Below are 27020 nucleotides of genomic sequence, written 5' to 3' on the forward strand. Positions count from 1 at the left end.
AGGACGTTTGTTCGCACGTGCTTCGCAGCAATTTCTCTAATCCAAATGAATGTAATTTTATAAATATTATTTAGTTTCTAATATAATATAACTTTTTTATTTTCTAAAGATAGAAAGATATTATAGGTAAATGATATATAGAAAATTGATTAGAGTTATTATAAATTGTAGAATATGTTCGATGAATATATGATCTTACGCTGTAAAGTCAAAAATCGAAGAGGCAAAAGAGAAAGGAGGACGAAAGGGGAAGACGCGCGAGGAGAGGCTTTAAAGAGCCGAAGTGAGCCTCCTTTGCCAGGGGAACAGGTTCCCGGCATGGTTATACACCGCGTATTCACCGAGCTGAAAACCTTGAGCTCTACGGATAGAGAAAGAAGCGTTCGTCTCATCTCTCTTCACAGATGCTGTGGTTGCGGTTGCTCTTTACAGACACATGATACGAATCGAAAATTTAAACCCGAACCCACACGAAGCGAGCAACTTTGAAATCCAGCAACGAAAACTCGCATGACTTCAAAGATTATCTGGTAACAGATTCCTATCATATAAATATCTATTACATAGTGCCTTTCCTTTTTTAAAAGTCTCACATCCGTGTTCAAAATTACATTTACCATTCGTCGTATCAATCTTTATATTCGATGCCTCTATCGTATCCAATACAGCGATTTATCCTTCGATTGATAAATTAACAAGGTTTAATAAGAAAATTATTAGTAAGTAACTCGTGCAACGCTTCTCTGTATGCTAACGATAAATTCAAATTCAAATTCATAAAATTTCCCAAATCTATCGTAGGATATAATATCGTTATACAACGATAGGGTAATCAGAATAATAAGCCGCGTACTGAAAATGAAATATCAACGACGGCGGAAGAGTAAACTTGGCGAGATGACGTTCGCGGTTTCACGATTCGTCACCCTTTCGTTACGCGATAAAATTCGCACGATGGTCGTTGTTACACTCTACGAAATGTCTAGGAGGACGGGCAATCCGGAAGAATGAGAAGAAATGGAAGAAAGAGAAGAGCAACGACGAGCGATGCAACCGATTCACGGTGAATCGTGGTCGCGTTGGTGATTTCCAAAGGCGACTGTACGCACCTGATAGAGTCGCCCCCCACGCTAGGAACTTGGCGAGGCAAGATGGCGGGGAGCGGTGGGGCCCAGAACGAGTCCCTGACTCTTGGTTCAGTTGCTGTTCGTACGCCGGGCCCCGTTGGTGCGTTACGCGGCCTCGTCCCAAGCCTGTCGAAAGGAACTATCTCCAAAATATACGAGCCGAGCTCGTGCGACATCCGACGTAGTCAAGAGGGAGGGAGAGAGAAAGAGAGCGAGTCTTACGTGCCGCGTTAGACATTAACTCTCTCGAAACGACGCGACGCTGTTCATCAATTCCTATCCTTTCCCTCAGTTTCTCTTCTCTCTCGCTTTACTCTTCGAGTAGCACGTCAACGAGGGTCAAAGAGAATTTGAGTCGCGCGGTCGACGGTCAAACTCGGTGATCTTCGGTGTGAGGTGAATTGAATCGGTGGTTGCTCGCTGGAAACCGTCCTTGGAAGACGGTGGGAAAGAAAAGGAAGGGAGGAAGCAGTCACAGGGAGGAGGATTCGATACGTCCCGAAGGAAGGTTTCGAGGAAAGCGACGCCTCGCGAATAAGCGCAAGATTGCCGCGCTATTGGCCCGTGGGAAAACAAAACAACCACGGAATCGAACGGATTTAGTCGGTTTTCGGCGTGGATTATCGGAAACGGCTTGCAGCCGGCAGTGCTCGATCGGAAAAGGTATTGCTCTAAGTTGCGATCGTTTCTTTTTTTTCTTTTCTCTTCTTATCTTTCTTTTTTCTTTTTTTTTTTTTTTGTTTTGTTTACAACGTTATACACAGCGGTTGAAACTGGTGGTGGATGAATTACATTTTGGATACATTTTAGAACGATTAAGAGAGAGAAAGGTCTAAGAACTCGAGTTCTCTGTACTGCGGCGTATCGTACATACATATTTTATAAGAAACAACCAGATAATTTTTATCTCGATCGGAGCGTCGAAGCGAAAGACGTTGGCTTATCATGTCTCGTAATAGGCACGCAAATCAAGCGAACCGAATGAACTTTGTTTACGTTTACTCACATACCGGATGGCATAAGTTGGACTGTACCAAGTGTACATACGTGGTAACCTTCCAAAACGCGACTACTATATAATTTTCATCGACGGCCACGTGCCGTTCGAACAAATTATTTGCCGCAACATCTACCCGTATACACGACTTATTAAGGTCGCCCGATCGTCACTAATTTGTCGAGCGCTGTCCTTTCCAACGTTAATTACCATTTACCGAGATGAAATCGTCGCGTACGTTTAATTCCATCGATTCGATATTTTCAAGGAAGAAGTACTCTGGAAATTGGCCACTAGAAACGAAAATCGTAAACGGCAGGTCAGTCGTGAACAAAGATACTTGAGGATCGGCTCGGGTTTTCCCTCCAAACTTTCCAACCGTATCCCTTCAAAATGCTATTATCCATCGATCGTTTCGACCTCGTCGAGTTTCACTCGATTGAAGCAAGGACGGACTCGAAAATTACTCTAAAGCGGTATTGCTTGACGCACTCGTTGCTACTGAAATATAACGATAAAATAAAATATTCCCTGCGGTGTTGCGTTTTCATCATGAACATCGTTAGTTTGGCTAATGATATTAATTTCGAAATGCTCGTTGCTTAACTGTTTTATCTTGCCCCTTCAAATCTTCGAAAGCACAAAAGGGTAGACAAGATGCAATAATTGCATCGATGATTATTATCGAGAATATGATAACCGAATTTACCGTTTCGTTTGTCTTCCAGCAAACCAGATCGTTTCGTTGAAACGGGAAAAATTCTACAATTACGCGAGTATTATTATATATTATATTTCTAGTACGCTATATTGTAGTTATAATTATATATAGCGATAGAAATAATTTATCAGTGACAATAAGAGTGTAATAACGAGGTTTTAGATGGCGCATCCTATGAGCCAGTAGCGGCGAATGCGTTAAACCGAGGACAAAATCGTCCAAAAGAGCTGGAGTATGGTCGACAAACTGAAAATCTAATTTATTGTTGGCTGCACGACCGACTGGATTTGGTCCTCGGCGATACGCTTCCAGGTTTCACCGCAAGATAAAAACTCGATAAAGAACGATGGAACGCTTGCATACAAAGGTCCGTAAATACACGACATTATCTCTTACCCGGTCTACAGAGACTGGCGGTAAACCGGCGCCTGTGTACATAGGAGATCCGAGTTTAACCACGTTTCGTTGGAACTTGGACGAAGATAACTGAGCTTCCAAGATATTGTTTCGAAGAAACGCGCAACAGCCGAAATTTCCTGCATAGAATTCCGTTGTTAGCTGTTGAACGAGTAGAATTTCGTTTATCTTGATCCATCAAGGGACAAACGGTATAACGAGAGTTTACGTAGTAAAAGTTCACCAATTTCTTTTGCTTCTCGTTGCTTTTCGTTCATGCGATTAGTCAACGGTCAAATACTGCAGCTCGTCTTGTTAAATGTAACAATTAGAAGAGGAACGAACGAGATCGAATGCTCTGCGAGTTTTCGATTTTTCCGTTTCAATCTTGCAATTTTCCATGAATTTTGACAAACCTAAGAGACTGGAATATTACTGTAAGAGAATCTTTAGCACGCGATCGACATGAGAAATCGTATGGCGTATTGTACGAAATGTTTGAACACTCACGAAAGTACTTGAACGTTTGTAGAAACTCGTTGGAAATTCATCACGCGTGTTGCACAGAATATTCTGAAATTTCAATAGAACTGTAACGAGATATGGCTGTCGATTATTATCGGGAATGTTTGAAAATAATCTGAGAATATAGACAAGCTATAGCTCTTAGGCAACTCGTCTTTAACGCTAATTGTATATTTAAGATCATTACTTACGCTGTATATTACTTAGCAAGTGTATGTTTGCGGCAAATGGTTTATAACTTCTTTATACGTCTTTGGATTGGTTTTTAATTTTATCAATATACACATTGTCATTTATCGTATCACGGTGCATTTTCGCGAATCGTCGCAAATAGATTTCAATGTCGTCGACTGAAATTTCGTTTCAATAATCGGACTTGTATCGTACGTGGGAGAGTTTTAGGCTGGTCCTTTTGTACGTTTATTAAACCAAACACGTTTGTTGATAAACGAGCGATGACGGAAGGATGGTCGCGGTTCTACTGTCTGTCGCGGTCAGTCGATGAAAAATATCGCCGAGAAAGCGGCTGTTAACCTCGTTCGAAAGAGCTACAATGCATCAAAGACACACGGCTGAGCGTTTCACGCGGAGTGTCTGGCGCGTTTGTCGCAAAACTGGTTTATCCGGAATCCGAGAGCCGGAGGATCGAACGAATCTCCGATCTCTAGCGTCAGTGGAGAGCTTAAAACTTCAAATTTTACCACCACGCTATCGTTCAACGTTTAACGAACAAATTAGAGAAAACTTATAAAAGAACGATAAAAATATAAAATATCGAGGATATTTAATAACAGCGATCAATGGACTGCGAAATGTTTGCGCATTTGTGAGAAATTTGAAAGCGCAAAGGTGCAGAGTACGCGTAGTATTTATTGGACGAAACGAATTTCTATTCGAGTTCTTTAATCGCGTTCATGAAACTATGAAATTTCATAAGCAACCGCGATGTCTGATAATCGAGAATGTAAAGATACACGCGCGTTGTAACTCCAAGTTGTAAGTGAAAGCTTCGTAAAATTGCAACGTATGGAAAATATTTACGCACGAGCGTAATCGTCGTGAAAGAACAGCAAGTTGCATAGCATGGTGTAGGCTATAGCGTTATACAGCGAGCGAGTACGTTCGTTCGTGGCAACCCTCTTTCTTCCAAACAACGTGCTATGAAACGTAATATACGTATTGCGGTCGACTATTTCCTCTTTGTACGTTCGTCCACGCTTCCATCGACTCGTTTCTCTGGCGCATCGCCTCGTTTCTGGAGAACAGCGAGACGATTCGACGTTAATCACACGAAAGATATTATACTTCCGGAATGGTGATGATGCGCCGGAAAATATCGCTTGAACAAAACAGATCGTTTTATCGTAGAAACGATTCGCCGGCATTGTTTGCCGTTTTCCTTTCCCACCTCGTTTTACAACAACGGTCAACCATTTCGCATCGTTCTCACGGTTATCTCGATGGCGAAAATTACGCTCGTCGTCGTGCTATCGATCGAATAATCGCGGCGACGTGGTTGAAAAATTTCATCGACCGCGTAAACTGCAACAGGCTTGGCGATTCAGCGCAGAGATCTCGTTAGGCTGGATTTTTTCGTCGCTGCTATAATAATCGAGTTGGTATTCACCTTTCACTCGATGACGAGGCAGACGCCCTTCACTCTAACGACATTGTTCGTCAACGATAACACAGATACGATACGCTGCTCAGCGATCCTTCTTTACGCTTCTTTGCGAGTCATCCTGATCTTCCTGTGGAGGCGCGGATACTAGGCAAACCGGCGTTGGAGTCACCGACGTAGGCCCGACATGTTTCAACAATTGTATATTAGTTCTACACGAAGATACATATACGCGTAAGATAAATGTCGATGGTTTACAGTTTGAATAATATCCTGTCCTCTTTCAAGATACGCACGTGTATATTGTTGTGTTTAAAGTTGCGCGACTTTTTCTTCATCCTTTAAAGTAAAATTCTATCGTAGTCCGTTACGAAACGACTCCTTATTTTGGATAGAAGGAGGAGAAATAACGGTGTCACGAACTGACAGAACTTAGGCTTAGGAAAATTACAGAACTTGGCTTTTCTTTGACTTCGAAACAACAGACAGGGGCATTTTAATCGAGTACTCAGCTTTTGTACGATACCAAGCGTTTGTACATAATTGCGTGAGCTGTCGGTAGCCGTTTTTCGTACGAAAGCGACACACAAAACGTAGCAAGGAATTATTCGCACGTTGGAGGTACAGCTCGATATGTTTAGTTCTTTCAGTTTTCTGATTGAGAAACGAACGATCTATCCTCGGCTGCTATCCTATTAGGCTAATACGTATGCTACGTATCTCCGCGTAAAGGCAACCTTACTACGGTAAAACACTCGTGAAAGCGTGGCTTGCCAACGATTTACCTTCTGCAACAAATTATCACGCTATCGACCTGCAGTCTCCGGTTTCTCTTAATTTTCAATTCTCGTGTATAAGGGACAATGATAATTAGAAACGAGAAGAAACACATACACCGGGACTCTGTCGCGCAATCAAGCTGATATTATTAATGAAATTATAGAGTTACTGATATTAACAAATTCTCCTGCGTAACGAAGTGATTAAAATTCGACGACTAAACCTTACGAATCACCAGTTATCCGAATGTTCTACTCAACGAAAAAAATAAAATCGCGAAGGGAAGCAACCTGTAATTTCCAATTCCTTCGCTCGTCGATCCGTTAACGCTACCAGCGATGTACCGAATTATCGCGCGAGAGAATTCAGCGAAGAAAACTTTGTTCCTTAGACGATACGGCGTGTTTACCGAGTAATTTCACGACTGAGAGGGTTCCCGTGTTTGCCACGAGGTCTGCACGTAGACCAAGGATGTAGACTGCACGCCTAGATTCTCGTTCCTTTTACTTCGTTCCTCTTCTTACCATTTAAACGCGCTGTTATCAAGAAAGTAACAGATACCGCATTTCGCTATGAGACTCCGCGATACGACGAAATTCCAGCAAAATCATCGAGCTTTCTCCATCGAAGGATTCACGTGCGCTCTGATTTCATACGATCGATGGACGAACGCGTGTTTTACCAGCCAACATCGGCTCCAAGTTTCTAACTCGGTCAAATCGGCTCGATCGATCGCCTGCAGCAAAGTCGAACCACCATCGGACAATCGAGTCGGTTTTAAAAGTTCCGAGGCGTGGTTACCGCGAACGTAAGCGCAACAGCTAACTGTAAATGCAGCCGCTTTCCGCGGCCAGCCACAGAACTCGTCCTTACGTCGCGGGAAAAACGTCCACGCGCTGCCTACGCCATGCAACCGATACTCGTTCGATGCCGACAGAAACCGTTAGCTATCTCTCGTTTCCCGTAATCGGCATCGATAACGATAGATTTTGCTGCCTGGGTGGTTCGCGGAGTACGAAGACCGACATGATCTATGTTTCGAATTAGGGTGGAAAGATTAGTCGGAAGATTCTACGATTCGTTTGCAGGTATTTGATTCGACGAGCACGAATAAGCTTCCTCGGGGCTAACGAAAACTCTTTCCTTAATTCCGTCGTAATACTCAGACTTTTTATTGGTATTTCGATGTAGGTTCAACCGAGAGGACTTTTAACGTTCCCAGCCAGTTACAACGGTTTATACGATTGAAACGAGATATTACGCGTACGATTCTGTATTTTTAACGTATTTCCCTCAAATTGGGGGAGACTTTTCACGATAGGAAAGCACGATGAGAACGATCGATCAGGATCGCGAAATACCTCGTGGCAAGAATAAACCAGAAATATCATCGATATTCCATAAACGTGTTAAAAGTAGCTTGCAGTGTAACGTTCTTCCTGTTGAAGAATTGTTCACGTTGGAACGTCGTTGCCATTAGTTGATTTAAATGCCGTGTACTGAGCGAAGGCGAGCTGGCTCTAACAACGAAGGAAAATCGAACGAGGGAAGACGTTTGCACGGCGGATGAAAATCGTGTGAAAATACCATTCGTTGGATATAAAGATCGGTATAAGGCGGGCTAATTTCGTTGTGAAGATACTCGGTAGGGAACGTAATTAATGGAGGTCGAGGATCTTTGTGCCTGGTATTCGAGCTGATGAAAATGCATGAGGGGTTGCCGCGGGTTGCCGCCCTTCTGTGGGACCTCGATAAACATTTAATAAAGTTTTCTCATAGGCCAGGCACGCACCACTTTCTGCCGTGGAATAAATTACGAGATTGTGTCTCGTGGTCGTAGAAACACTGGCCGGCTAAATGCCAGTCGGTCTGTTTCATAACTCGCTCCGCTGGTCCATTCCAGCGCGTATTCCTCTCGATTTCGCCGCGCCAACAAAGATCGTTTTGTTTCTAGGAGCTTTCGTTGCACAGCAACGACGTACCACGACTCGAGCATCGAATCCGATTCAGATTTCGTTCCCGATACCAGTTTCGAACGGTGTATTCGATTACGCCCATTAACCGTGTACGAATTAATCGCCTCTGTTTGAGAAAGCTCGCCACCAGAATGCAATGCATGTACAATGGGTGTTTCGATGGAAACTCGAACGACTTTTTAGCACGCGATGAAAGAAATTGGAGGAAGGTCTATAATCTGTGGTAAATAACGTAACGCCGAGTGTATTTTCTGGTCGAATAGTTAAGCTATCGCGGAATCTTACGAAACTATTTCTCCTGCAACTTGGTTACGAACTGGCGATTTCTTTAATATTTAATTATTGAAGGGAACGTGGCGGCTAACGTTGAAAGTAGCGCGACTAAAACTCAGCATACTCGATTCTATGGCTTCTCTACTACTGCTTCTCTTGCTAAAAACCTTCTGAATGAAGAGGCGAACGCGTAAGGAAAAGCGAAAATTTGTCGAACTCGTGCGAACTCGCAGCGCAAAGCCAGCACAGCATGTGGAAACGTAGGAACTACGAAAGCTTTTTGAGAACTATCGATACGGTGGACACGCCTCTCCGTGCAAAATCGAACATGGATCAAAGTTACATTTGGGTCAAGTACGCGCAAAGTATCGCCGCCATTCGACCAACTTCTTTTCGCGCACGAACGTGCACAAGCAAAGAAAACCAATGCGGAGAACAACTGGCAAAAAGAACGACAGGCGTTCTCTTCTCTTTCCATGGAATGATATTTGCATCACCAACGCGTATACGTCAGCGTGTAAGAATACGCCAACTGGATAACGATGAAACAGAAACCGCAGTGTCGTTCAGCAATATATAATATACTATTCCACGCTGCATAATACAAAGAAGCTCTGATGTAGCCAACCGAAGAAATTCTCAAGTTGGTTTTTCCAAAGAATCTCCCTGTCCTCGTTAAGGTGATCGGCACGCGCGTAAATCTCCATGCTGGTTAACTTTATGGCTCGTAGTCGACATTACCCTTCATTAGCCGCGCCGTACGGCCGCATAAGTCACGTTCTTCCGGCCGCAATTATCGATTCTCGTGTGTGTGGCATGGCGCATAAATTCTGCGCAAATTAAGAACACTCATTTACGGCGGATGATACGACCGATACGAGAGCCGAACGAATTCGATTTTTAGTCGCGCGATGTACAGCAGACTGCGTGACAGCGATGCTTCAACGAACGAGTTGCTACGATGTAGCAGAGGCGGCTACGCTTTTCGTCTCTTCGATGAATTAGCACGTTAGCGTGTACCTCTGTGCAAGAACCACAGGAGATCCAGATATATCACGAAGTGCGACGTTTCATTTTTCAGGAAATATTATTTCCCTGACGATGTTGTTCGAATCATCGTAACGATGTGTACGTCAGAACGGACAGATGTTACAACGAAGAAGATTCTAGGGCCAATTACGTTCGCTCTGAAACTAAGTACGCTCTACTGGTTGAGCAGAAACCGGAGGATGCTGAACCTTTAACCCCGCAGCGTGCTCTTTCCACCGTTCTCCAGCCAATTATATTTCCCGAAGCTTGCAAAATATCTTAGAATTCTTATCGCTGCGCGTGATTTCTCGTTGCGATTCTGCGCGAGACGTCGTCTAAACGACGCTACGTTGCAAATTTTGTTTGTTCGTGAAAACGAGACGAAAATGGAAATGTGAAGATTCGAGGATCGTAGGCGGAGTTAAGAGGACGCCTATTGGCACTCGAAGGACGACTACTGATGCGTAATACACGATAATCATAATAACACAGGGGCGTTTAGCCTGCGATTTCAAGAAGCAATTAATTTAAAAAGAGGCCAAAATGTACTGGAAAATGCGATCTTAATTTCGATAGGGACCAGTCGTCAGTTGAACGCTGCTGATGCCTTCAAATGTTTCCTTAAGTAGGGCCATGATGCAAATGGGTTAATGATCGCTAATGATGTATACAGCGTTTCGAATCGTTAAGCAGAAGTAGCAGAATCTAGAAACGCAGGAGACCGACCGGCTTTCGCGATATTTCGCCAAATAAGAAACCAATCCCAAACCTGTTCCCTTAGCCCGTAACTCGATAGCAGTGATTCGCGTACACACGATACACGAAGTTAGCCGGTCGTTGCGGTGGCGAGAGTTGCGTCGCGTTGAAAAACCGTCTCGCGGTTGCTTGGGATTCCGAAACGTGTCTTCGATGACAGAGCTGACACCCGTCGATTAAAGGTACAACACAGAGTAGACAGAAGCCGGAGGTCGATGAGAAACGTGCTACATACCCGCTGATTTCCTTCGAGAATACGCCGTGTGTCACGGTACTTGCATGAAGCATCGTTCGCGCTGTATCGTTTTAAACGCGCCTTCTTATATACTTGGAATTTTTTATTTCTCCAGAGCTGTATGCAAACGGGAAATTCAACTACGACGCGTTCCACGTCGAGTGGTTTTCCAGAGAATCGGTTCTCTTTTCTTTTCTTATCGGCAGAAACTGTGGAGTCTTGGTAAATCGTATTAGGTCGTCTTTCTTTCTCAAACGTGCTTTTTACAACAGTGCACCTTCGTATAAACGTGAAACCAAACAGAGCAAAATGGATCGTACGAAATTCGACAAAATAATATAAAACCAAAAACGTTGTGCGTCTATTACTTCCTCATAAAAGGAAAGAAACTCTTCGGACTAGCTAACTATTTCTTAACCGGTTAGCTATTTTCGACGAGTATATTCGTCACGAGGAAAAGTGGCAATATTTCTGCCTCTGTCTGTAAAGAAATTAAAAAATAAAACAGTCGTTTCGTTGCAACTGAAATTCCGTATCGTAACAGCCACACGTACTCTGCGCTCGACGAGTCGTCGCTTATTTTCCGCGACACATTTCAGCTACAAAGTTCGCAACAGCTAACTGTTTAAAAATCATTCTTCTAATGGAAACTCGAGCAACTCGAGTATAAATAACTCGAAGATCGCGATGGATAGATAGACAGAATGGAGCAAAGATCTAAGTGGAAGTTGATATCGGAGCGCTGGAATTTGAGTTGCAGTAGAAGTAGAAATAGACGAAGCGTTAAGTGGAAAGAAGGAAGGTCTAACGAATTGTTTGAACGACGATCGTCGCAGATGTAGAAAGCGTTTTCTCGTGTTGTCAGCGGTGTCCACTGCGGCTCCGACGAGCCACGCTTCCCCTTCTCCCGTTTCACGAGAAACAACCGCGAGCAACTGGTTTGACTTGTATGTTCGTTAACCGGGAACGTTTCGAAGAAGCGCGGAGAGGGAATTGTAAAACCGTTGTCGCGAAAACTCTCGAATGCTGCGTGGGCAAGCTCGAAGAAGGCTCGAAGAACTATTTGCATATAAAACGCGTGAGCAGAATCGCGGAAAAGACTTGGAACTGATGGATCGTCCGATGAAAACGGAAGTCAATGAAGCGCGTACGCGTGGTGGTGTGGTACCGATAAAACGCACGAGGATTAATTGAAAGACATCACGGTGGAGAAATAATACGCGACGCGTGGCTTGCAGAAATTACAGATCTCTTGAAGCAGCAGATACGACGATCTGAAATTACAGACGATACCGTTGGTAACGTGCACGTGCTCTTGCTTACGATCGCTCGAAAATACTTGCAAACGTTGGTCATCGCTTCGACGCGAATGCTTCTGGCCGCTAACGAACGTTTACGGATATTGGCGTATGTGGCCACTTGCGAATGTACGCAAAGAAGAGTCGCGATCGTTTAAGAGCGTTTACAAATCTGTGATCGCTGGCGAACAGGAAAAATCGCGACGAAACATACACTGGCTACGAAAACTATTTGCATACGAACTGCGCTTATCGTAGAATTTACGTGCCGATTATCAGATTCCAGCGTATCAAATCATCCAGCAGCGCAAAGGTTTGATACGACGAGGATGAAATGTAAGTACTTTTCGTAGTTGTTGTATATATAACAATCAATGTTGAGTACGCTCCGCGAGATCAAACTTTACGATCTGACGATGCACCGTGTTCTTCGTAATTTGTCCTTGATAAACGGAAACAGCGTCGGACGATGATCATTTTTCGTCGTAAGGCGAAATCGAAGTATTCGCGTTGCATAGGAAGAAGAGAGAGTTTGATAATCGAATGCCTGCGTGCTTGCGGATTGACCCTTTGCAACCGCACGTGCCTCGTCTGTTATCAATTAATTGACTAATAAATATTCTACGAGACCGCTGTTTTAGTTTAGCTACTCGGATCTCGTCTGCTTGCAACATACGTGGGACGATCTTATTTAAAGCTGTAGCAACGATGCCCGTAAATTGCACACGGATGTTACACGAGTCGCAAATGAGGCAAAACTTGCAGCTAATTACGCGCGAAATTTCTTTGAAACATGAAACAGACTGGCTCGCAGTCTGGAAATTTTTGTTAACGCAAAGGCAATTAGCAATTCGAAGATCACAGGAGCGCGGGTCACTCTGTTGCTATCTTCTGTGTTTTATATTTTACGGATACAAACATATATCTTATTTTTATATAATAAAAATGATTACATAATTATAATCGAATTATATAATTCGACGGGTTACGGAGACTAAACGAACGATACCTTCCAAGCCCCGGAGTGTCGAGCTACTCGAATTCCACGTTATTTGAGAATATCATCGCCCGATGGAAGAATAAAAAAGAAAATACCCGGTCGAGTTGTCGAACGAGTACGAAACTGCGAGAAACGTAACGCAACCATTTCCTTCAAGTTCATAGTTAAACAACTGCGTCTAAAGATTGACGGAATACTCGCAGCCAACCAAAGTAACAGAGGCATACAAATGAATCTTTCGAATTCAGCGAGTTCCTGTAAAAGTATTTCAAGTTGCTGGAATTTCAATCGTTTAGACCCGACCAGCCGTAGCGTGACGCGAACTCGAAAGTCGAAATACGCGATTCAAACTCTGCTTCTTGAACCGTTCGCTACCACGATTCTTGACTCAATTTAATTTTATTCGTTCGAAATGTCGCGTCGTACTCGAGAGGGCAATGCCTTCGAACGGACGCGATAGAAATGGCGAGCGTATCACGTCCGATCGGCTCGTCGTATACGTTCGGTGTATGTACGATCGGTGTTCCATGTGCATACCGTTTGGAGAACGTTAAATGACGTATTTTTCGCACGTTTTCGCGCCACCGGTGGAAGTTTCTCAGGGCAACGACGACGAACAAAAATCCAGTAGCACGAGTAGTCGGTTAACCGGTGACTGTTCCCGGGCCGAAAAGTAGCTTTTGTTTCGCCGCGAGAACAATCCACGGTCTGAAGAGCATGCTGCGACGAACCTCTGTGTATATCGATTCTCCGTACATCTGCCGTTTCCGGCCTTGCTACCGGTACTCCGCGAACAGCCAAGCGGTTCAGCGGTCGGAAACGCAAGAATTCGCCGATACGATCGCCGCTGTAATCGTTTTATCCGATCAACGTGTTCCGCGGCTTGTCTTCTTCGCGTTTCTTCTCGTCAGTTTTACGTTGTTTTATATCCGTTCTAACTAACGCGATTTCTTCGTTCGCTTTCTTCGTTCGATTCACGATTGTGATCGGAGCAGCACTTTGAAGAATTTTAACGCCGATTTCAGCAGGTCCGATCAAACAACCGATTTGAAAATTTCATTAAAATTGTACGATTGTAATTCGCCTATCTTCGTGGAAATTCTTATATTAAGAAAAATTGAGATATCGATTAATCGGGTGAAAACGAAAGGAACAACAAGGAAAGTAGAATTTTAAATTAAAATTCCGAAACGGGAATTAAAATTCATTCGACCGAGTCTGGCTAAAGTTAGCGCCAAATTAGCATATTCTCCTCTGTTTCTTCTTCCATTCCACTCTTATTACGTATCTAGCCTAAGATAATATTTATTTCTTCCGATAGAACGTAATATTTATCTTCTCCCTTTCTTTCCTTCGATTTTCATTAAGCGTAATCGAAGCTTGCATAATCGTGCTTTGTCCGTCTTCCCGTACGATATCCGAACGTACAACGTAACGTTTCCTCTTCTTTTTGTCTTTCGTTCGCGATTCTCTCGAAAACGAACGCTTGGAAAATTTTCTTGTTGACGCAAAGAACGCATCGACGAAAGAATCCCTTGAACTCGACAGTTCCCAAGGTTCTTTATTCAGCGGTAGCCAAAACGACGATTTGATCGCCGGGTATCTCGCAGTCCCCCGTCCAACGAAATTCGTCAAGCCTATCATTAACGTTAATTGCAGGAATATCGCGACGAGGGCATCGAGACTGCAGCCGATTATAAAGCCAAGATACACGTTGCGTTGTTAAGAATCACGCGAGCTCGAAGACGTTGGCGTTCTCTGTTCCCAAGAGCATTGACTCACCGTGTGTAACTGACTTACTCGACAAGAATGTAAATGCTCGAGCGTTGGTGGTCGTATCGATGACAGAGAGTCGCGTCGTTCGCGATTACATCGCGCTCTGCCAACCACCGACCAGTTTGCCACGAGCATTCGATCTTTCGTCTCTTCGACCTACGTATTTCCAAAATACTTTCATCGATATGAATGTTCAATCGCATTAACGTAATTCCTTGCGTACGTACGTGTGTGTACGTACAGTGGATACATCAGTGAGGTACGTACAGACAAAGGAAAGTTTGAAATCCACGCACGCGCGTAATAATCGCGAGAACAATCTTTGTTATCTTAATTTTGCATAGAAAGCGGCCGAAGAGAAGAAAGAGAGAAAAAAAAAAGAAGAATAGCGTCGATACATGTGTCGATTTCGCATTGAACGTGTTAATGGTAAAACGTGTTAGAAATACACTTTTTACCATGTTGATGACAGTCATCTGTATCATCGTAGCGACTCGTAATAAAATTTAATTGTTCCGTTCGATCGTAACTATTTTTTCTAAGATCGTTACGCTTTTCCTATCGCTTCTTTTGTGATCGCTCTTTCGTATTAATTTACTTCAACTCGTTAATTATCCTTCTTTTGTCCCGCAGCGAATATATACGCGCACGGGATCGTGAAGCGTATAACCTCTACCAGCAACATTATCGGCAGTCGTGCATGACCAGTATGTGGTTTGATCGTTTCCAGGAACACGTTGATCGAGGAGAGCAATGGCGGTGTTTGGGCTGGTCTCGGCGGTGGCCGGGTTCGTCAAGGTACGATACTTGGTGGACAAAGCGATCATCGATAACATGGTGTTCAGGGCGCACTACAGGATCACCTGCGCTATTTTGTTCGCCTGTTGCATCATCGTCTCTGCCAATAATCTGATAGGTAAGCAGCCGCGTGGCCTCTTCCTCCTGGACTTTTGCGGCTAACCACGAAAAAACGCTTGCAACAAGCTTTTCTTCGAGTCGGAGCATGGGCGTTGTTGCTAGGTTCGCGAGAAATTTTGCAACTCTTCGTACGTAGATGGTCGAAGTGCTACGTGTTAAATGGTAGCCAAGGCGCCTGAGAATTGTGGAGGAATTACGAGTATGATTTTAACCGCCTCCCAGACACGGACGAGGAAAAAAAAGAAGACAGAAACGTTAACAGTTTCGCCAACAAAGCTCGAGTTCCCCGTAACGATGATTTAACCGATGAAACAAAGCGGCGCGAGCGAAGATTTCGAGAACTCGAACGTAGTCGGACTTTCGAACGTATCATCCTTTTGCTTTCGTAATTAATCGAGCCATCGAGCAGCGAAATCGCGTTAATCGCAATTCCTATCGCCGATTTTCACGCGTATGCGGGTACTTCGAAGATGCGAAGATACGCGCGTAATGCACCTACTATTCGGAAACGTATAAATCATCGAATAATACATCGTATAAAGCATCGAAAGTAAAGCGTGTCCGCTATAAAATTTAGCAGGCGAAACAAAGCTTTGCGTTCCGTTTCTAGTCATATTCTAAAAAATAGAGATATAAAAATCCAGCGTCTAATCGTCGCTTTCCAAATGCAAAGTCGATCGCGAACAGTAGCATCCAAGCAGCTAAAAAGTACATCAGTTAAAAAGCAACAGTAGCTCGTAACGCGAGGGTCGAACCCAGCTGCAGAGCGAATATGCTCACCCGCGTGATTGTTTCCGACAATCAGTCGATCCGTAAGTGAATTAAGGAGGTAAAACGATCCTCTTACTTGACCCATGGGAGCAACGACGATGGGTCGCAGATGAAATGAAACGTCGTCGGTTGCATAAATAGCCGATACGTTGCGTGGCAGCGGGCCGTTTTCAGGACGCGCGTGCTTATTTATCGGTGGACAGAGCGTATCAGGGCCGATGACGGGTTACAGCCATAGCTGCACGTCACGCCGACGACAAGGCCCTCGGACCAGATTCGCAACGGTATCGTGCGTTATCAACTCGTTTAGCGAACAACCTATCAGCTGCCGCGCGCGATGCACCAGCACATGTTTCGCACATGTGTCGTAGCGAGTCTCCTCTCTCATCCTGCTCGTTCACAACCATCGTTCGACGTTCTCGCCGACAGAGAATCGCTGGTTGCATAATTTTACGCGCAATTGTGCTTATAATCAAACGGATAATGCACGGTCGTTGTCTAACGAGGTCGTTCGCGATCGAGGACGCTCACCGGTTCGCGCGATGTTTCGGAAAACGCGCGTCTCGATCTCCACGCGGTCCGAGCGTATTCGAGTATCTTCGCTCGATTTGAAACTGTGTACTTCCTGGTCGGAATAAAAGTAGAAGCACGCTGCGAATATTCACGCGATTTCTTATTTTTGAGACTTTCGCGTTCAGAGGATTAAAAAAATGGAATTAAATCGCGTCTCAATTGTCACTGGAACATCGATTCTTTGAAAATCGGTTGGCGTATGAGACAAAACGTTACAGTTCTATTCTCGAAAGACGACAGAGGCTTTGAGATGTTCAAAACGCCATTGCTTTCCGAGTGGGCAATTTCCTATAGCTTTCTAACGAACTTCCTTTTCCATCTTTCACCGTCTCGAGTACAACCGATCAAGATGGTGGAAAGAGCATCGAAACATCGAGCTAAGAGCGAATAATCGACGATGATGCTTGCAGGTGATCCGATAAATTGCCTAAGCGATGGAGGTGTACCGGACAACGTGATAAACACGTATTGCTGGATCACGTACACGTTCACGTTGCCCCGCAACAACGCGAAACCGGTGGGTACTCACGTGGCTCACCCTGGTCTTGGCGGTGACTATGGGGAGAAGAGATATCACTCGTACTATCAGTGGGTGCCCTTCATGCTCTTCTTCCAAGGTATTCTATTCTACATGCCCCATTGGATATGGAAGCAGTGGGAAGAGGGCAAGGTCAGAATGATATCCGAAGGCATGAGGGGAGCGTCGATCGATAACAAGGCCGAGCGAGAGGCCAAGTCTCATCGTCTGGCCAAATACGTTTACGACACGTTACACCTGCACAACACATACGCGGCTGGTTACTTCTTCTGCGAGGCTCTCAACTTCGTCAACGTGGTAAGTGGCGTACCGTGTCGCGGATAAAAGCTCCTCTTTATGGAGCGATCGTAAAAAACTCGAGCTTTCTTTAATAACGCGGTCGGTTTAGTCGTGTCTGTGTTTCGAGCGACGAGACCAAGACCGAGATCATACGGCTACAAAAATATAATCGCGCGACTGCGTTTCGAAAACACGTTTGTCATCTGCTGCGAGTTTTTGTATTGCGTGGATCAATAAATGGAAAGATGCTCCATTCGCGTGGTTTCTCGAAAAGTTAGCAAAAATCGTCAAACGATTGTGTGATTCCAGGTTGGAAATATATTCTTCATCGACATGTTCCTCGGTGGAGCTTTCCTCTCCTATGGTACGGATGTACTCAAGTTCAGCAATATGAATCAGGAACAACGCACCGACCCGATGGTGGAGGTGTTCCCGCGGGTAACCAAATGTACCTTCCACAAATTCGGTGCTTCCGGGACCATTCAAAAGTTCGACGCCCTCTGCGTTCTCGCTCTCAACATCCTCAACGAGAAGATCTACATCTTCCTCTGGTTCTGGTTCATCATCTTAGCGGTAATGTCTGGTGTCGCTCTGCTGTATAGCATGGCGGTGGTGCTACTACCTAGTACCCGGGAGACCATCCTCAAGAAACGATTCAAGTTCGGCACATCGGCTAATGTGAGCGCGCTCATCAGAGAGACACAGGTAAACCAGGTTCATCGATTTAAATCAACGAGCAAAGTGTCGTAATCGCAAGAGGAAATACGCTTGCGGTTTGGCATGACTCTAATTAGGCGGTCGGGATAACAGCGTTTATTTTCGAAACAACGTTCAATCGGTACGGTTTCGCGGTATCTGAGATATCTTGTTAAGCGTCAAAGGGAATTGGATCGGGGCGAGACGAAAAGCAACGCGATACTCTTTCTCGGAGACGTTTCTAGATAATAACCGGTTTGAAAGATAATCGCAATCCACGATAGGTTTCGTGACGACAACGTATCCATTGTTCCTACATATGTAAATTTGCAGGTCGGCGACTTCCTGTTGCTTCATCTACTGGGACAGAACATGAACATAATGATGTTCAACGAAGTACTGGACGAGCTGTGCCGTCATTTGAACCTCGGCTCGACGAGCGGAGCGTCACCGACCTCGGTGCCATCAGCGCCCAGCACTCTCGAGATGTCACCCATTTACCCGGAGATCGAGAAATACGCGAAGGACACCGAGATCTAATGCTTACGCCCTCTCCGACCATATTTCTGTCTTCTTTTTTGCATTGTGATAAGACCCAGGGTGATCCTTTTCCGACACCTTTGGTCTCTCGAAAAACATTTATACTATCGACGGTTAGTTTGCTCGCAACGAAGGAACATGTTGATCGAACACGCGACAGGAACGAGATCTTGCCACTTCCTTTTCGATCTATGTATCAACGCGTAGAGATTACTTGCCGTCCCACAGAAATAGTAAAACTAATTCGCCATAAAGTAACAGGTACATATCGCAAATCTGTTATCGTAGCCGTCTATTGTTTCTTACCATTTATAGCACAAACTAGCGTTAGGTTATCGAACGAATATGTAACGTAGACGATAACGCGCGATGCTTTCGGTTCGACAATGCGTGTACGCGTGTTGTCGTCTATCGCTGTTAAATTATAGTAAGCCGAATCTCACACGCGCAAGCGTTTCGCCGATTATCTTTAATATTGCGTAATGATATCGCGTTCGCCACCCTGTAGTTAGGGACGCGGTTGTCGAGCACGATAACAACACCGTGAACGATTGCTATGGAATTTCAAACAGCGAACGCGATCAACTCTTTCTCTTCGACAAAATCAATCGCCGTTACTCGTCGATGCTCGCATCGATCGTGTTCCTCGATTCCTATTTGTGTTACACGTACACATTCCTTTTGTATTAATTTGCGTGTATCGTGATGAAACAAGTGCCTTTTGGGGAAGTGTGTCAATTTGCGTTCGACGCTCCGTAATTGATGGAGCAACTACGATATTATTCGTTTATGGTATCGATAAAGTTTTCTCAAGTAACATTCCGGGCTACTTTCGATTCGTATCGTTTAAGAAAAACGAAGCGGAAATACCGTGATATTGGACAAATCGTTACTTTTTGAGATAATAACAGAACGAGACTGTATAAGATTTTCTAGAAATTATAGAAATATACACGAGAGTATTTATAAGGATACAGATTGCCAACAGCGCTCTTATATCTTTTACGTATTAGTTTTTAAAATAATTTTTCCGCTGTTATACGTGGTCTACGTATATTCTTTTCTTTTCTTCTTTTTGTATTTCTCTAGAACTGGTGCAATTACCATAACAAAATCAGCGTGAATAACGTTGTATTTTGTAGCGAAGTTAGCGCGAACGATGTAAAACTTCGTTAACAAAATTAAACCTCAGGGGCATTCCTGATTATTCACAGCAACGTTTTCATTTTTCATACAAAATTCAAGTATACACATACATGCGTAGTTTATATAATTAAATCGCTACACAGATTATGCGAATAGAATCGACTTAAGAGTTAAATGATTCGAATATTCGAGTTTATCCGATTTTCATCCTAACTACCGTCGAATTTACGTCGTTCAAATTGACTTATGCGCTTCTACATACATATCTACAAGCGAAATTGTATAAAGAGTTTATATCGGACAAATTAGAAGTGCACATCGATGAATATATTCTTAAGAATATTTGATACGTTTTCGTTTTTCAATGTCTCGAAAGCTACGTCGAAAGATCAGGCGGTTTACCGAAACGAAATACGATAACGCTGACGTATGCTTCACAGCAACGTTAGAATCGTTTGAACCGTTCAATGCTCACGTTCGTTTCGCACGACTCGCAATTTCTCGGATTGCTCGCGAGGATAATATAACGCTGCCGATAATTATATGCAATGACAATAATAACTTTACTATTAAGTAGTTTATCGTAGTTAGTAGGTTGTATCGCTAATATTAGTTCTGATTCAAGCGATAGATTACGACGGATGTATAAGTCGAACGAGACGGATGTGCCTTCTTCATAGTATACCGAGATATTGTACTTTAGCGCTTAGGATTTCTATAAGATGTGTTTATAAATTGATAAATGCTCATTTATAACGATCGCCGCCGAAGTTAACACGAAGACTGCCAATACGTGCAACGGTAGATGTAACGGGAGCAAAAAGTAGAAGAATCTAAAGAGCCAATTGTAGAATAAAGATTATACTCTTTCTATATGAAGAATCGGCTGGTTTCTGATTGCTCGTTTTCATAGCCAGTATCCACCGGTCTAAAGCAAACCAGACTCGTCCGATCGTAATCTGCCTGATGGCCGTTTCTCAGCGAGTCGAACAACGAAGCAAGCAACAACGATAGGAGGAAGTTCGTAATCGTTCAATAAATTCCATTAAGTATACGGGTGAAATCGGTGAGGCAAACGCGGCATTTCGCTTTCGACCAGCGACTCGATCGGGCATGTACCATTATCGGTAATCGTGCTGTCGCGTCTATCGTGCACGTTCGCAATTCTCAACTTTCAGTTCCAACTTACCGATTTCCCCAGTCCACTTTGTTGATAATTCGCAACTTGAGTTCCCGCGTTTGATCGGTAGTGAGCGTGCCGGCCAAAAGTTGTCGCCGCCATTCCAGCAATTCCCGCATCACTTTGCGCAGCGTGTCGAACTTGTAGTTTACCCGTTCCTGATTTCGTTCCAGCGAAAATACTTCAATTAGTAGGGAAAGATAGAAATACGCGCAGGTTGTGCTAAGAATTAAGAGCTGAGCGGGACGACGAAAGCTCCGACTTCACGTACGCTTGCGCGTGTATCGTGATTTTCCCTGCTTTCGAGTTTCTACTTGATGAGGAAAATCCTTCACGACGGCGTACGAACGCTACTCTGTTAATCGTGAAATCGCGTAGGTTCTTTAATACGAATCGCGGGCGTATAGCGTAAAACTTATAAAAATATCAAAAGAAAATGCTATTGGCAAGTTAAGATTTAGAAGCTAGCTCTGTCTTTTCCTCACCGTGTCTTTTCTTCGTAGCAAATCGGATTTCGACCAATCGCCACAGTGGAATTTTTCACGAACAGGAGCTTCTTATATTCGCGATAAATACGTCTTGATAGATACTTGGAAAACTTTGGTGTTCGTTGAGATAGTTTTCCGCGAAAGACAGACCTAGCCCTTAAACTAATCGCCAGTAGCATTTTTTCTCCGTATGTTTGCGACCTTCGTAGCGTGGTTCTTGGCACCGTACCAAAAGATCCGCGCAATTCCATTTTCAATCGAACAGCGTGCCTTGTCGGTCGTTAAGAATTCAAACGAGTCGCGACGACGACGTTCCCATTCTTTTTCCTTCGTTCCTTTTCGACCCTTCGCTGCAATTTTCATTACACGAAAGTATACGTGTCGTAGAGCTAGTCGGCTTTGTCGTAGAAACCATTTCCAACGACGAGCCATTTGCCCTCGTTGTCGCGAAAAATAAGCGAGTACGAGCAAATGGAAAGGGGTCATTGTAGCGTAGAGAGTCGTCGGCTCACTCACCACGTAGAGTCTCTTCCATATACCGCCCCATTCTCGAAGCACGAGGGTAACTTCTCGGACCACCGGATCCTCCAAAGGTATCACCGACTCGAACAGTCCCTCGTTCTCGATTTTACATGGTTTCAGATGAACGTACGAGCTGGGGAAAATTCCTTTGACCGCGCGATTCTTGGTCGAAAAGCCTCTGTACCAACCTACAAGCAATCCATCGTTTGATTCGACGTTCGATCGACTCGTTCACCAAAACCTCATGCACGTTAATTCGCGCTAAAGCGTTCGTAAGCGATACGCGAAACCACGTCGTTTTACCTGTGCATTCCTCCAGGATCTGCACGGTCTCTCCGATTTCCAAGGGAAGGCCATAGCGCGTGTCTCCTCGCCAATTGTAAACGGCTGTAAAAAAGAAAAGAACGGGAAATATAAAATGATATTGTCAGGTCGTGCAAGTTCTGTTCGTTGTACAAGTTGCATCTTTTGTACATTCGATATACGTGCATTAATGGCACAGTAGGAGCAGCGTTCCATTTAACGTAATATCGACGGTGTACTCGTACGAACGAAAAGGCGGAGACCGATATATGCGGTGAACTGTTATTTCGAATTAATCGATGGTGCGTGTCTACTTATTATGCGCCGTTGGGATCTCTTAGACGAAATAACTAATGCAACGTAACTCACACTCTCTCCATCCTTCTCTCTCTCTCTCTGTCTTCTTTTCTCTTTATCCGTGTATCGACCGCGTCGCACCACCGTGCAAATATTATGATTCGTGGCGCAGATGGCCCATTGGGGAGGAAGCGAAATCTCCTCGACGCTCGGCGCACTCGACGCTTCGTGGCGCACGAGAGATTGAAACGTATAGTCTTGGCTCGTTATATTATATCACGTTTTATCCAAAGATTCACATTTACACAGGCGATACAAGCCCCTTAGAAAGGGTGGGCGAAATACATGAAATTTAACGGATATTATGGAAAGAACTGGGCAATTTGCGTTCGAACAACGCGGTTCTTGTTAGTTACAAATATTCTGCTGTATCTTATTTCGTTTATCACAGGTAGCCCAGTGGCATTGTTGGTTTGATCTGCCTAATCTAATCTGATATAGCAGTCATTGGTCGTTCATCGACCGTTTCGGTCTTCAAGCTTAACACGCGCCCACCTTTCAGCTAAATACGTTGATCGAAAATTTACGATCTTTCTATATATAGCGAGAAATTCGAATCGCTTGCAACGTGATTCGAAGCTATAAAATCGAGGAGCATAGATACGTTTCGATAAGTCCGATCGATATCTCATAGGCATTTTGATCACGAGTAGCGGTATCGTTGATTGGAAAAATTAGAGAGAGTCTGGAATGTTCGAATGACGATGAACGACGAGACTCGAGATTCGTCGAGGGTCTGCATAGTTTCTGATCAAAGAGATCGTGTTCTGTCGCTACGTATGCGATACGAAGTGTCTTAGATCGCAACGCTAGAAAGGAGCGAAAGTGTAAGAAGTTCGTGGACGAAAGGTTAAAGATGGGAAGAGAATCGGCGCGTGTCCTTTCGTGGAAGTGTCAGGCCACGATAAACGAACTCCGGGGCACCGGATACGCGTGACGCTGCACGCACGACGAGCCAGCTTCCGGTCCTCCGGCGGAGAAACGCACGCGAGACGCATCTGAATGAGCGCGTCTCTAGCCTCCGCCTCGTGTGTACACGAGTACGTTTCACCGACGACCGGCCACGGAATGTGTGTTACGCGTTTGCTCGCCTACCACCGCTACACCGGAACAATAAGCGTAGATACTGCGACCAGACTTTCGTCCATTTCGAAACGCCCCGGCTTTTTCTCGCCTTTTCTAACGACTTTAACGTTGTCGTTTCGAAATCTCCTCGTATTAGCGTCGTAAGGAATATAACGTAGTCGTAAATGATAATAAACCGTGAATGTTTCTGCTAATTCACACTTTTATGCATACGGAGAAATACATGGTATTTAAATAGAGATTTACTTCGCCTATCAAATATTCTGATGAAAGCTGGATACATTATACGTACTTTTATGTACAAATAATAACCTGCGAACATTTGTGAAAATTCAAATTATTTTTAACGCGACTGGGAAAATGGTAATTAGAAGAAGATTTATTTCATCCATGAAATATTTTGGTGAAAATTGGATATATTATATGTTGTTATATGCACATCAGGTAGGAACAATATAACGGGTAACAAATAATAATCTGCAAATATTTGTGAAGATTCATATTTTTACCAACGCGACTGGGAAAATGGTATTTAGATATTTATTTCATCTATTAAATACTCTGGTGAAAATTGGATATATTATATGTTGTTATACGTACATCAGGTAGAAAGAATATAACGGGTCACAAATAATAATCTGCAAATATTTGTGAAAATTATATTTTTACGAATGCGACTGGGAAAATGGTATTTAGGTAGAGATTTTCTTCATCCATTAAATACTCTGATGAAGATTGAATATGTTATATGTGGTTATATGTACATCAGGTAGAAAAAATATAACGGGTCACAAATAATAACCTGCGAACATTTGTGAAAATTCAAATTATTTTTAACGCGACTGGGAAAATGGTAATTAGAAGAAGATTTATTTCATCCATGAAATATTTTGGTGAAAATTGGATATATTATATGTTGTTATATGCACATCAGGTAGAAAGAATATAACGGGTAACAAATAATAATCTGCAAATATTTGTGAAAATTCATATTTTTACCAAGGCGACTGGGAAAATGGTATTTAGATATTTATTTCATCTATCAAATACTCTGGTGAAAATTGGATATATTATATGTTGTTATAGGTACATCAGGTAGAAAGAATATAACGGGTAACAAATAATAATCTGCAAATATTTGTGAAAATTATATTTTTACGAATGCGACTGGGAAAATGGTATTTAGGTAGAGATTTTCTTCATCCATTAAATACTCTGATGAAGATTGAATATATTATATGTGGTTATATGTACATCAGGTAGAAAGAATATAACGGGTCACAAATAATAATCTGCAGATATTTGTGAAGATTCATATTTTTACCAACGCGACTGGGAAAATGGTATTTAGATATTTATTTCATCTATCAAATACTCTGATGAAAATTGAATATATTATACGTTATTATATATACATCAGGTAGAAAGAATATAACGGGTCACAAATAATAATCTGCAGATATTTGTAAAGATTCATATTTTTACCAACGCGACTGGGAAAATGGTATTTAGATATTTATTTCATCTATTAAATACTCTGGTGAAAATTGGATATATTATATGTTGTTATAGGTACATCAGGTGGAAAGAATATAACGCGTCACAAATAATAATCTGAAAATATTTGTAAAGATTCGCATTTTTATGATCTCAACTGAGAAAATGGTAATTGGATATAGGTCTATTTCATCTATTAAATATTCTAGCGAAAATTGGATATATTATATATATATTTACAGAAAGAATGTATTTAAAGAAAGAATATAACCGAATCACAAATAATAATCTGCGAATATTTATACAAATTCATATTTTTACAATCGCAATTAAGAAAATGGTATCCAAATATCTATGAGGTTCGCTTATTAAATATCACGATGAATATATATCGCACATCTTGAATTTCCATTTACAAACATCATTCACAAATTGATTTTTAAACCTTTTACTCATAAATTATTCGATCTTCCAATTAAAATTTCGTTATATTCCATTGTATGGAAGCTTCCATTTAAAATTAACTCCCTCTTCCGCTTTCTATTCCAACTTACAGTATCTGTAAAAATGAACTTGTGCAACTACAAATGGAAATAACTGATTTCGATAACGAGTTGAAATTTAACGCTTCCGATAAGACTCGAGCGTTTTATCTTCACTCAAATCTTGTCTCCGTTTCAACGAACAAAACCCGTGCACTTTGAAGCCCGACTAATTTTATGACCATTTATTATCACCTCCATCAAGAAGTACGTAAGACATTATGACGTCTACACGACTCTGATAAAACGTGTTTCTGGTCTATCATTCATTCTGGTATATCATCATAATCGAGATAAGACTATTGACATTATCACGAGCTATAAGATTCGATAGTTTCCCATCTTATAAAAGACATCGAATCGAAATGATTAAACCCACAGGAAGATAGAGACTCGCATACAATATATCACGAACGCACGCTGTTCCAAACGATCGGCCGATTCAATTAATTTACCGCATCAAACGATCGTTCGGTTCAATTAATTTATTGGAAGAATCAAGTAAACCGGAGCAAAAGACATTTACAGATACACCAGTTGCAGATACATTCGGCATTCTCTTTGAGCCCTAATAAAGGACTATTCTCCCTGGACTTGGCGTTTCCCACGATGGAAACGTGTCGAAGACAACGCGCGTCATATATGTATATACGTACGATATATACATGACCGTCCATAGCACATACGCGAATGGTAGTGAGGAGATGGGAAAAACGGGAATTTTTTGTCGAAGCTTCTCGAGGGGCTGACAGACGCGAACAAAGGGAGACGTCGAAACCTTCGCATCGAAAGTCCCTTTCCCAAACCGTTCCCCCCATGAGTTTTCCCGGGAAATTAAATCGATAACTCCCGTTCTGCCGTGTAAAACGGCCGCGACGGAGGGATCCGTGCTTTCTCTCTATCCTTCGTTCCCTAGTACGTACGTACGAGGTGACCGGTAATTCTAGAACACCCTCTATCGAAAATCGAATATTTCAACTTTTCCGCGATCAATGCGGAGAGTCGTATACGGTAAACTAGGCACGTCCGACTTTATTTCGTTCCGCAAATACGCCATGGGCCACGATTCATGGT

At 43.0% G+C, this 27020-nt stretch overlaps 2 protein-coding genes across 4 annotated transcripts in view; one reads left to right on the forward strand and one right to left on the reverse strand.

Moving 5' to 3' along the window:
- The window catches only part of Spg (dedicator of cytokinesis spg), a 53877-nt gene that overhangs the window by 14760 nt on the left and 12097 nt on the right, over window positions 1-27020 (reverse strand). For both annotated transcript variants that reach the window (XM_072019146.1, XM_072019148.1), the window contains exons 2-4: window positions 22465-22548; window positions 22156-22349; window positions 21161-21309 (exon numbers count right to left, since the gene is read on the reverse strand). In XM_072019146.1, coding sequence (XP_071875247.1) covers window positions 21161-21309; window positions 22156-22349; window positions 22465-22548 — 427 coding nt within the window. The remainder of the gene's footprint in view (window positions 1-21160; window positions 21310-22155; window positions 22350-22464; window positions 22549-27020) is intronic.
- Inx3 (innexin 3) lies at window positions 1190-20853 on the forward strand. 2 transcript variants are annotated; one of them, XM_072019156.1, is made up of 5 exons: window positions 1190-1790; window positions 15241-15426; window positions 17183-17607; window positions 17899-18294; window positions 18619-20853. In XM_072019156.1, the coding sequence occupies exons 2-5, from the start codon at window positions 15264-15266 to the stop codon at window positions 18823-18825; spliced, it is 1191 nt and encodes a 396-aa protein (XP_071875257.1). In that variant the 5' UTR covers window positions 1190-1790; window positions 15241-15263; the 3' UTR covers window positions 18826-20853. The 2 variants fall into 2 exon arrangements, with proteins under 2 accessions (XP_071875257.1, XP_071875258.1); XM_072019157.1 differs by having other exon boundaries at window positions 1190-1783; window positions 15240-15426.

The sequence above is a fragment of the Bombus fervidus genome, chromosome 16 (genome assembly GCF_041682495.2).
Source record: "Bombus fervidus isolate BK054 chromosome 16, iyBomFerv1, whole genome shotgun sequence".
Lineage (NCBI taxonomy): Eukaryota > Metazoa > Arthropoda > Insecta > Hymenoptera > Apidae > Bombus > Bombus fervidus.

Bases quoted from the DNA above. Each gene is read 5' to 3' on its own strand.
- Inx3 (XM_072019156.1), top strand. From the start codon at position 15,264: ATGGCGGTGTTTGGGCTGGTCTCGGCGGTGGCCGGGTTCGTCAAGGTA. The intron at 15,427-17,182 runs GTAAGCAGCCGC...TGATGCTTGCAG, and splicing joins CTCTGCCAATAATCTGATAG to GTGATCCGATAAATTGCCTA. The intron at 18,295-18,618 runs GTAAACCAGGTT...GTAAATTTGCAG, and splicing joins CGCTCATCAGAGAGACACAG to GTCGGCGACTTCCTGTTGCT.